Source organism: Sturnira hondurensis, unplaced genomic scaffold, assembly GCF_014824575.4.
Source record: "Sturnira hondurensis isolate 20B ecotype Veracruz unplaced genomic scaffold, ASM1482457v3 Scaffold0022215, whole genome shotgun sequence".
Taxonomy (NCBI): domain Eukaryota; kingdom Metazoa; phylum Chordata; class Mammalia; order Chiroptera; family Phyllostomidae; genus Sturnira; species Sturnira hondurensis.
The window spans coordinates 7,327,483-7,339,666 of NW_028094846.1; the positions used below are offsets into that span (position 1 = coordinate 7,327,483).

General features: G+C 52.7%; 1 protein-coding gene across 1 annotated transcript in view; it reads left to right on the forward strand.

Moving 5' to 3' along the window:
* Nucleotides 1-12,184, forward strand: part of PAPPA2 (pappalysin 2) — a 180,619-nt gene that overhangs the window by 79,869 nt on the left and 88,566 nt on the right. Inside the window, exons 6-9 of the mRNA XM_037035167.1 lie at nucleotides 398-519; nucleotides 3,357-3,846; nucleotides 6,677-6,805; nucleotides 10,217-10,308. Coding sequence (XP_036891062.1) covers nucleotides 398-519; nucleotides 3,357-3,846; nucleotides 6,677-6,805; nucleotides 10,217-10,308 — 833 coding nt within the window. The remainder of the gene's footprint in view (nucleotides 1-397; nucleotides 520-3,356; nucleotides 3,847-6,676; nucleotides 6,806-10,216; nucleotides 10,309-12,184) is intronic.

A 12,184-nucleotide genomic window follows, 5' to 3' on the forward strand; every position in this document is an offset into this window, starting at 1 on the left:
CGTGGGCGGGGGCGGCGGTCAGGGGAGAGAATCCAAGGCGTCTTTGGATGGCTTGCAGAGTCAGTGAGGAGGAAGTCCTGTGTCGGAGGATCCAGATCGAAGTTTCTTTGTGTTGAATGCCTGAGGCAGGAAGCTGCTCACCTTCATCCCTGGAGGCCTCCGTCAAGACCTAGGGAAATTCCTCTGCCTGCTAACCTTGAGATTTCTTCCCACGCCACTGATTTTACGAAAGAGGAGGTGCACACGTGGCGGAAATGATAGGAGAAGGAGTCCTGCTCCCTGTTGCCCCACCCCAGGGTCTCACCGCCTATTGCCACGCCCTCACCCCATGAGGTCTTCTGAATCCCGTTCTGCAAGTCTCTGACAGATTCTCCCCTCCGCCCCTTCCTCCCCGCAGGGCGCCAGGCAGCGTGTGCGGCGGCTGCACAGAAGACGGGGCGTTCCGGCAGTACGTGCACTCGGCGTCCTCCGGGCGCGTGTGCGACTCCTCGGGCTACTGGACGCCGGAGGAGGCCGTGGGTAAGGGACCACAGCATTTCATTCAGACCTGGCGGCTGCGAGACTGGGGTGAGGGTGGAGAGCTGGCGTGTGCGTGTGCACATGTGAGTGTGATTTGCTGGGAAACACTCTGCCCGGTACCTTTGTGTGCCGCCAATGTCCGGCCTGTGCTTGGTTCAGGGGCCCAGTGGCCGTGGTGGGGCAGAGGTCAGCTCAGAGGGCGGAGGGACGGCGAAGTCCGCTGATGCAGGTGGAGACTTCAGGGTGCGAGAGCCCAGACACGCAGCGTGCCTGGTGCTTACGGCCCATGGAGCGGCCTTGCTGCAGGGCAGCATGGGGTGGCCCGTCCCTGTCTCCACCAGGAGAGTGACAGAGAACATGCTGCAGGGAACACGCACACACGGGCACAGCCAGGCTCCGTGGGCATGGGGTGTGCCAGGCGCTCCAAACTGATCATTCTCATTTTTGCCGTTTTATGAGTCTGTTCATCACTGGTGCTGGTTGTGCTTTGGATGCGATCTAAGCAGGGCTCTGTGAGTGGGGAAGTGTTTCTCAGCTGTTCCTTTTCCGCTCTCTCCCCCAACTTCTCAGTTACATAGTCACCTGCATAGGTATGTTAGGGCCTCTGAGACAAATCAGAGTGTGCGTGTTGTCCCAACTCAAGTCCCGAAGGTGCGATTGTGTGAGCCCCTGCTGATGGCTGGCTTGGCTTCCGTCACCACTGCCTTCAGTGTTAACCTAACCATTGTCTTTCTCTTTTACTTGTGCTTATTAAGGCCCTAGAAATGATTCAGTCAGCTGTGCTGGGCACGACCCTGTCTGAGTGAGTGTGCAGTCTTGATTCTAATAGGAAGAGATGGAGAGAGTGCAGGTCCCCAGGCTGTCCGCTTGGGCTCCGAGGCACTCACATGGCGGGAGCCTCGGGGAGGAACCTGGAGGGGGACGGTTCGCTTGACCCGCTGTGTAGGTCGGAAAGTTACTGTGAGATTCCTGCTGGCGTTGCGCCGGCTCACTCGGGGACTGGCGTTTCTCGAAAGGCCGTTCCTGGTGCAGACAGTTCGTCCTGTGCTGCTGCTTTCATGCCAGTTTCACTCCTTGGCCCTGCACTTTTTTCTTTTTAATTCTTGGGAAAATTTTAAATTATCTGGTAGAAATGGAAGGAAAGAAGTTCTGGGTTCGAATTCTCGTTCTGTGTCCTGAGGCAAACCGAGTCACCTCCGAGGGCCTTCACGTGTTTTAATAGGTGGTCGTCATGAGAACTTTCTGACAGATTGTGCTACCTTCGGAATGGCTTCCAAAAGCCTTTGCACTGCAGGTGTTCTGGGGGACGTGGCTATTGGAAAATACTGCTAAGAAACGCTGGTCCTCCGCTGCTTTGAAAAGGCGAAGAACCAAGTTACTTCCGAAATACGCACCACGGAAGTTACTGAATCCCCTGCAGAGCGTGCAGAAACTCTCGCGTGTATGGACGTGCTCTGGTCATGTTTAATGACTCCGAACAAGCTCTCACTGACCCCCGACTGCTTTCTAAATTCAGCGGGGACCAGAACTTGGAACCAGACTCATCCCACTGAAATGGCTTCTTCTCGGTCTGAACGCCCCTGGTTCCCTGGTCTAAAGTAGCCCCTGGCACCATCCGGACCCTCAGGCCCCTTCCCTTTTCTTCAAAGGTGCCGTCACCGCATGGAATGGCCCTTCCACCTCGCACCTGTTTGTTGGTGCACCTGTTACTTCTTCATAAGACAGGTGGCTCAAGGCCACCTTTGCCGTGTTCGCTCTCCAACAGCTGGATTGGTGCTGGGTGTAGGAGAGGTGCGCAGCCCACTTCTGTGGAATGCACGAATGAATGAATGAATGAATGGGTTCGCAATACAGGCAAAAAATAGTAAGGACCTTACGATGTAACACACCCAACACACACCGCTCAACACACACACGCTTAACATCTGAACTGGTTTCCTCTGGGTTTTGGAATATTGTTTATTTTCCAGACTCTGAAGAGCTAAATAATCCTGTTTTTGCAAATGCAGCTTGCAGATGCCTCTCTGGAACGTTGTATAGATCTTCCATATTAGCTAGTAAGACCGGGGTTAAATGGTGCTTTTATTATAATGAGGAAACTGAGGCTTAAAATAACCGGCCACAGCCACACAGGTGATGGTACAGTTGCGCCAGGAGCCTGAGTCTGCTCGTTCCTGGTCTGGCACTTTGCCTGCAAGTCCCCTCATGGGACAGAACAGAAACCTTAACATGTGTGATATCTGACTTTTCACCATTACATTTTTGCTCAGCTACTGACTCTCTGTTTCCCTCCGCTGAAGAACAAAGTGCCCCCGCAGCCGTCTGCGTGCGTGACTGGCCGGCTCACACACGGCAGAACCGGATGTGTGAGGGCCTCTTAGGGCACGAATGAAGTTCTGTGGCACCTGGTTAGAGCGTTGGCATCAGATTGAGGCAAAACTTGGCCTTATTGACAAATAAAACAGGGCTTCCGAAGCATTACTTTATCCTAAATTGTTAACAAATGAATATAAACAATTCTCTGATCAAGGAATGTGTAAGGACACGACTTGGCTTCTCTGGCTCAGCCTTGTGTGCCCACCTGCAATGAGGGTCGCTCCACTCCCAGGCCCCGGCCGGAGCTCTCTTGTTAAAGGGCACCAAGGAGGGGACATGGAACAAGACAGGACTTCTGAATTGTTACTCCTTTGTCCTCAGTAGTACTTACGACCCAAGCCACTAAGCTGGCTGGCTTCCGTAGGAACTGGTTCAAAGTTTTCTTCTCTCTCCTTGCTGGTTGCCGCTAATCTGATAATGGTCGTTCCTGATGTGTCCGTCCTCCCGTCCGTCTCCCTCAGGGCCTCCAGACGTGGACCAGCCCTGTGAGCCGAGCCTGCAGGCCTGGAGTCCCGAGCTCCACCTGTACCATATGAACATGACCGTCCCCTGCCCTGCCGAGGGCTGCAGCCTGCAGCTGCTCTTCCAGTACCCGGTCCACGCCGACACCCTCACGCTGTGGGTCACCTACCTCTCCACGGACCCCTCCCAGGCCCTCTTCGACACGGAGATCTTGCTGGAGCACCAGCAGTCTGTGCACCTGGGCCCCTTGGACACTCTCTGTGACACCCCTCTCACCATCAAACTGCACGTTGACGGGAAGGTCGTGGGGGTGAAGGTCTACACCTTCGATGAGCGGATGGAGATCGACGCAGCGCTCCTGACCTCCCGGCCCCGCAGTCCCCTGTGCGCGAGCTGCAGTCCTGTGCGGTACCAGGTTCTCCGTGAGCCCCCATTTGCCAGCGGCTTGCCCGTGGTGGTGGCACATCCTCACCGCAAGTTCACGGACCTGTGAGTTGGGAAGCGGGGCTTTCTACTCCACGGTGCTTCCCAGGGTTTGGGGAGTGGGTTCTGCTTCCTTTCCTCCCATTTTGTACTCTGACATACCCTTAGGTGCAGAAAGGTCCAGAATCTCAGAGGGGGCTTGATTCTGAAGTGGCATATCTGAGATGAGGACAGATACTTCCCAGAAAGGGACAGGCAGGTGTTCTGACTGAGGAAGCCCTTGTTAGGATTATGGGGAGAAGAGGTTAGTGTATGAGGAGTTTCTGTTGGACTGGAAGTCATTGCCACAAATAAGTTGACTGGAGTCAGGTAGTCCCGTCTGGTGACGCAGCTTAATTTCTGATCCTTTGCTGAGACACCACATAGCTCCGTGACTCACTCACGGTGCGGGCTTCATGTTTCCCCTTTTCCTTGTCCCTCCCTCACTGCCGCTCCCTTTCCTTCTGTTCCAACTCTCCTCTCACTCCTTCTGTTCTTCCTCCATTTACCGAGTTCTGCTGCGCCCCTGGCACTGTGTGCGCAGTGCTGGGGACCCAGACTGAGGTCAGGTTGTTGACCTAAAAGACCTCAGCGTCCAGAGTGCCAGGCAGGCTCGTGTCCCCACAGACAGGTTCTCCTTCCTCCTCATCCTCAGAGATGCCGTGAGGGCAGAACTCGGGGCAAGACAGGAGTTCGGTGGGAGGGGCTGCTCTGGTTATGTTGCCGTGTTAGGAGCAGTCACGACTAAGGGGTAGTGGGTCCAGACAGCAAACACTGTCGCCCGTGGTTCTGTGGGTTGGCTGGGTGTGCTCACGGGGACTGGCTTGGCCGGGGTTAGGTGGCCTGGGATGACCTCACGCACATGCTGGAGGCCCAGCGGAGGCGGCTGATGTGTCTGGGAAGACACAGGCCCCTTTCCACACTATCTCATTGCCAGTGGGCTTCCCCTGGGCTTGTTCTCATGGGGGCGACGGGGTTTCCAGCAGCAGGGAGGGCTCGCCCCAGACGCTCACGTTTTTCAAGCCTCCGCTGATGTTGCTCATGATGACGTTCCACTAGCCCATGCATGTCACGCAGCCAGTCAGATGCAGGGGCAGCATGGGAGACCTTACCTGTTGAGGTCACGCAGCCAATCAGATGCAGGGGCAGCACGGGAGACCTTACCTGTTGAGGAGAGAGGCCGGCAAAGTCAGGTGGCCGAGGGGCGTGCCTCGGGGATGGGGGTTGGTGGCCTTTGTAGTCAGCCGCAGCTACGAAGCAGTGGAGGACGCTGGTGGCCTCGAGCTTCTTTACACTGTCCTTCCCGTTTGCTCTCCGAGTCAGAACCGGAAGACAGCGAAATGGTCAGTAAGCCAGTGCAAGTGGGCAGCGAGATCACGGGGTACCTTCTGAAAGAAGAGCGTTTTTGAGATTGTCTAATTGGGCAGTTAAAGTGATACTGATTGTCTCTCTAACTGGGTGTCCACACACACGTGCACACATGCACACACATTCTTTATGGTTGACGACACTCCATTCTGGTGATGAGGAAACGAAACTTTGCTTTGGTTGAGCAGAGCGAGTTAGGGGCTGTCCCAGGACTCAGGTCCAGCTTTCTGACCGTCTCATATCAGTGTCCCTTCCTCAGACTGCCCCACCCCACCCAAGAAGCATAAACTCAAGCTGACGCTTCCTACCCATCCCTCCCAGCCATGCGACAGTGTGAGACTTTTATGTGAGGCCGGATGAGACGTCCGACCGAAACTCCCCCGCAAAGGGCGGCCATTAGGGCTGATAAGGGTGCAGAACTGGTTTTGCTTTGGAAACAGTGGCACTTTCTCACGAGAAGATCGCCTCATTAGCCAAGGCTAGTTTAGAAACTGAAAGGTCTTTCACACTGGGGTGCCTTTCCTATGAAGATAGCTAAAAGCCAGCGCCGAGGTGTTTAGGGTGTTGGCAAAGCCCCAGGGTGTTGGTCGTCTGGTGGTGACTGCACCCAGAGAGTGGAGGTCTGTGGCGGAGCTGAAGGGTCTGTGGAAGAAGGGCCGGGCTTGGCCGCTGGTGGCCCTCCCTTGGGGGTCCCGCCCTCTGAAGTCACTCCCACCCCACCCCAACCTGACTCTGACAGTAGTTTCCCAGTTGGGGCAGGCCCTGGACAAAACTAAGATGAGGGGAGAATTTGTCTTTGGGACCAGCAGCCCCCCTGTGGAGCCCCCACACCCACTAAATGTTCTGTCTCTCCCTCCCTACACCTGGTGAGCGCACTTGGACTCCGGAGGGAGTCTGGCTAAGGCCTTCCCTCTCCGTGGCAGCTGGCGAAACCCATGCCTGGTGTAGTTGCACCTGACAGGTTTGGGGTGGGGAGTAGTTTCACACACATCTAACCGGGGCATTCCTTGCACCCCTGCTAAAATGGTGATGGAAGGCGTGCCTGGCTCCTAAAAGGAAACAGCGCTCTGTCCCCTGGAGATTCAGTTTCCCCGAGGCGAGGATTCTCTTAAGAGACAAAAACAGACAAAAGCCTGTAATCCAGATTCAGGAAGGGCCTTGCTGAGCCCAAACCACCAAGTCTCACCTTCAGTTTGCAAATACGCTGCTCCTGCAAGAGTCAGTGTTTTTTTACACATAGTAAAGATACACCCGAGATACACCACCCCTCCCCTCCCCCCGAGTTTGTAGGACTTCTAGTGAATTGTGTTCACTCGCTCATCACTCCTGGCACACTCACTATATGGAAGGTACTGGGCAAACAGGCACGGATGCGGCCCCGGCATCCTGCGCTGTGGAACACTGCGCACCCCCGTGGCCCCCCTGGCGTTTCTTTTAGCCTCCTGCACACTGTCTCGAAGCGCTAGTCACGGCCCATTGGTTTCCACAGGGAGGTCACACCGGGGCAGCTGTATCAGTACCAAGTTCAAGCTATGGCCGGAGCTGAGCTGGGAGAAGCCTCGCCCCCACTGAGCCACGTCCACGGAGCGCCGTACTGTGGAGACGGGAAGGTGGCAGGGTGAGTATTGCACATGCGAATCTGAGAGCAGGGACTCCAGCCCCGCCGCCCCCCACTCTGCTCCACCCAGGAGGTCAGCCTAGAGCTTCGGGGTGACTTCTATAGAAAAGCGAGTGGCAGGGCACTCTAGGACCTGGTGGTTAAGGGGGGGGCACTTTTATTTGGATCTCACCCCAGAGCTCTGAGATATTGGGTGGATTTGGGGGGGAGCGGCCGTTAAGGTTTCAGAGAGCAGCTGTGGTTCAGGGAAGGGATTCACGGGGGAGGGTTCCTTGTCAAAGGATGCCCTGACAGGATGCGAGTCTGCCTTTGGAGCCGTGGTCTGGCCCGTGCTGCTCATGGGCTGTGTGGTCTGAGGAAGGCGGTGTAGCCTTCTGAGTTCCACCTCCTTGTCGCACCCCCAGAGGGCCCAAAGCAGTGCCATTCGCGGCTATTCTATAAAGTCACCAAGGTGAAAATGGAATCAGTCCTTTGGCTTCTTAACTTGCCGTGTTCTTTTATCTGTTGCTCTTTCGCAACACCAACCTAGGGGACTACTAATTCATTCTGGCTTGCCTGGAACTTAACCCGAATTTAACACACACAACTCATCCCAGCAGTCACCCTGTATCAACTGTCCTCTGACTCCCCTGTCACTTGCATAAATCGGCTGTGGTTCGTCTGAGATGCTGCATGTTACTAAGGGGGGCTGTCTTTAATTCCCTGGACCAGGTGAGAATGCACTGTACCTTGAAGCCCCAGTGGCAAGCAGTTCTATGGCCTTTCTTGGGACCCCACCCCAGCTCTTAGCCATTCCTGAACAGTTTGTCTTCCCAGGCTCCTGAGACCCTTGAGCTTTAGTGTTGGTATGTTCCTTTTCATGGCAGTCGGAACACCAAATGTTCCCAGAGCTCAGGAATAGGTGGGGATGGGTGCGGTCACTTGAATACCAGACCTGGCTGGTTGGCTGCCTACCTCCGCCACCTCAGTCAACTTTCTCACTGGGGAAGCCTCGCATGTGCAGCGGATAAGTCTGGCTCTTGTTTTCCCTGGTCTGGCTGCCTCTTTTTAAGTCTACTGCCCTCCAGTTAAGGTGCTTGTGGGCGTGGTCCCTGCTGCTGCCCAGGCACGCCCTCTGTGAACAGCACTCTGCCCTGAGTTGTAGGCTGTCCTGCAGCTGTTGGCCGGTGGTGGCCACCTTGGGGTCTGCCGGGAGTCTGGGCCGAAGGAGTGAAGGGCCCTCTTCCTCACCTGGCATTGCCCAGTCTCTCCTGGGCCTTGAAACAGCTTCCCCTGAGCAGTACCTGCTCGGCTGCTGGGCCTCGCAGGGTCCTTATCAAAGTTTGCCTTTAAGCTTCTGCCCACGGTCCCTCTCTGTAAAGAGTCGCCCTCAGCCCTGCCATCCAGTGGCTCGGACCGGCTGCTTTGTCTCCGCTGGCGGCACTCTTCACGCTTTTACATGTAAAACACGGGGGAGCCACGCAGATTATTTAACCCGCTGCTCAAAACTTGGAGAGAAGTGCCCATTCGCTGTGAGGGAGCCCCAGACCTGCAGGAGGCTGGGGGCCCGGGGCCCAGAGTGGCGTTTGTGTGGGGCTCGGCGTCTCAGCGGGGGCTGCCAGCTGGCGTGGGTGCCGAGCCTCAGAAATGGGGCAGTTATGGCGAAGAAATGGAATTTTATTTAATTTTAAATCATTTAACTCCAATTTGAAAACCAAAACGTGGTTCAGTTATTGGAAAAACTGACTTGCTCTTGAACTAAATACAGACCAAGTGTTTGAATTGAGATGTGTGTGGAAAATACACATCGGATTTCAAGGACCTAGCATTCAAAGAAATAATGTAACATATATCATTAATAATTTCTTATACTGATTACTTATTAAAAAGTTATTTTGGATATACTAGGTTACATGAAATATGTTACTAAAACTAAATTCTTTAAAAAAATTTTTAAATGCGACTTCTATAAAATTAAAAAGTGTATGTAATATGGGTCTCATATTTCCATCGGGCAGCAGTACGTAAGATGACACAGTATATTTATATATTAATTGTTTAGATCACCTTCAAGATGAACATGAACTTGAAGTTCCTTAATCTCTTCAGCTATGTTATTTTTGTATGTCTTTTATCTGTTTTCCATTTGCAGTTTACCATTTCAATGGGATTATCATGCAGTCGTATTCCTGTCCTGCTGCTAATTTACTTTAAAACATTCTCACGACTCAGCATTTCGCCTTCTCTCCGTCCCCATGAGGTGGTGTAACTGAAGCAACTTCTCCACCTCCATCCAAATCTAGATGTTAGTCGCGTCAGCTTTTGATGTTCAAAACAAAAATGACATATTTCTTTTCCCAGTAAAGGGTGGGGCAAAATCAGCTTTACAGTTGTGAGTATGTGAACCACAGAGTTTATTTTTGTGTCGCTATTTATTAATTATTTTATTATTTTCCATACAAACAACTGTCAACTTTTGCTCCATCCTGTTTTTCCCCTGCAATACATGCTAGCTGCCACCAGGTGGTGGTAGGGAGCAAGGGCCACACCCGAGCCTTAGAGATGCCCAGACTGAGGAAGGGCCGCAATTGGCTGCTGAGTCTTTTGGTCTGTGTGGACAGATTTCTGATCTGCAAAATCCTGACTTTAACAACAACTGCGTCTGAATTAAACAAAGAGTGCAAACCAGGAAATATCAAACAGAAACAAACAAAAAACAAATCTACACGGAGACAAGCAGGTTTCCCCCTCACCAAATCCACTGATTCTCAGGTTTCATTCATAAGAGGGTTGGTAGGCATTTTCTAGCTAAAGACCACTTACCAGAAACACTGTTAGGACCCTCATGGGTCTCCTGGATGTTTCTGAGCCCTGAGCTACTTGAATTTGGGGGATTCCCACAAACCGCTGGACACGCCCATCCACAGTCATTGCTTAATTTGTATCTTCCGTAAATGTCCATGTACTTAATTTTCTGTGTGTGTGAAAGCATTCTCTTAGCTCCCACTTTTTTCCAGCTTATACTTTTTTGTTTTTTTCAGTTGCAGTTGGCATTCAGTATTACTTCCTAGTAGTTTTAGGGGCACAGCATCGTGGTTAGATAATTATACTCATGACAAAGTGATCCCTCTGAGGTTGCCAGTCCTGGCCTGGTGCCATAACACAGTTAGTACGTCCCGTGATAACTACCAATTTGCACTTCCTAATCCCGGCACCTTTCTCACTCGGCTCCCGAGCCCCCTCCCCTCTGGCGACCATCCATCCGTTCCCTGTATCTACAAGTCTGCTTCTGTTCTGCTTGTTTGTTCATGCTGTCCTTTTTCCCCCCATGTGTGAGTGAGATTGTTACAGCTCACACTTTCTCATGTGGAATGAGGAGTTTTAAGAAGCCAAGATGGTGGCCGTCTGTACATGCCTGCCTTTGCCTTGCAGGCACCTGGGAGAGGAGTGTGATGATGGAGACCTGCTGAGCGGGGACGGCTGCTCTCGGACCTGCAGCCTAGAGGAAGGCTTCCGCTGCACGGGTGAGCTTGGAGATGCCAGTGTCCGCTTGTGTCCTGTTTGGGGAGGTGTTTCCATGTCTCAGTGTCGTGAGCCCTTGATGTCCTGTCAGATACGGCTTACTGGTGGTGATGATGGTAGTCGTGACAGTGACGTTGGATGTGTCTGTTGTGTGCCAGATGCTAACCGATTCACATACCTTAGCTCATTTAACACCTTCTCTAAGTATGAGAGCACTGCAGGGCGGCCCAGAGACCTTCGCTCTCTTGCTTTCTCTTCTGCAGCTAGACATGGTGGCTTCGGGGTTTGAACCAAGGAAGTACAGCCGCAGCATCTACAGGGAAACAGTCTACAGAGTCTGTCTACCCCTCGCTTATACTGCCCCCTAGATTAATGTTACCAAGGATTTCTCCTGGGTCCTCATGTCTAATGTCCATGTCAGCTAAGTAACCCAGTCATAAGGATTCTGCATTGAAATTTGACCAAGGGATCATTTGAAGTCACATGGAGTGCTGTGCTTAATAATGAAGGTCATGCAGAATAGCAGAGGCTCATAACATTTCTTAAGCATGGAGAACGCTGGTAATGAAGTAGAATGAGGTGGCTTTGACTCTGGGTGCCTGCTAATTGGGGGGGGGAGGTGCCCAGCACACTCCTCCCGACTCTGATTAAAGCCATCACCGATGGGCCTCTTAGAGGCAGATTCTCTCTCCATTCCCATCTGCATACATCGTAGTGACTCTGTGGAACATAACCATTCAGCAAAGTTATTTTAATCAGCAGTGCATATAAAAATAATGTAATGTCTCTAAATCTCAGGACAGAGTGGGACATGATTATAATTATGTAGAATTTATCCAAGTATTCAGTACTGTACAGAACACACACATGCCCCTGCCCTCTAAGGTAGAATCAAGAAATCATGGACCCTGAGTAGCCTTCCATGCGCCCAAGAAAAGATGCTGGCAGTGCCCCGTGTACCAGGGGTCTGGTGGATGCCCTGCCCCTGCCTTACAGGTGAACAGGGACTTAAGTCTGGCTTCCTTCAGCCAAGCTCCTGGGAGATGGGCCCCTGGTACATTGCTTATGCTTACATACTTCTAGCAGCGAAGAACGTGCCTTGAAACAGACTGTTCTGTTTACAAATGGCCTTGCCTGTCACAGATTTCTTCTCTCCTTTCTGGTTTGGACACTGAGGCTTGGAGTGTATCAGACACTCATCCACAGCATCACAAGGGGGCCTCTGCACAGCCAGACTGGAGCTCAGCTTCCCTGAGGCTCAGTCAAGTGCTTGCTCTCTTGCTGTCAAACTACAGAGGACAATTTTCCCCCGTTTTGACTGCTGTTCAGATATTTGAAATGCCTCCCTATTATCCTCCTTTCCAATCCAAACAGTCCCTCTTGTGATTCAGTCTCCAGAACTTTTCTGATTAACCGTGACCTGGCACGCTTCACGCGGTCGGTGCCCAGACAGGAATTCCGTATTCCAGGTGCGGTCAGGTGTGCAGGACGTGTGGAACGGCTGCCTGCCCACTTCTGCACCCGAGTCTGTTCTTCCGCTTCCATGTGCATCTGTTCTCTTTGTGGTGCACGGAGGGTTGGCACCGAGCACATTCGCCCCTCCTCCCCTCGCCACCCCCAACCCCGCGCCTCCTCCAGTGCAGCTCGCCCCTCGTTTAACTGCGGCAGCACAGGCCTCACTCGGTGCTGCCACGTCCGATCCCACTAAGTTCGGCTCCTGTTTCCTTAGTTTCTGACTCCAGTGAGACTATACCAAGTCTCCCGGGATAAAGTGAAACAGGATGTCCCTCCCAGTTCCACATCTGTTTCAGAGAGGAATATGTTCATAATAGGTGACGTATATAGTTCCAGTCCATTGTTTCTCCGGAGATGAGGTTT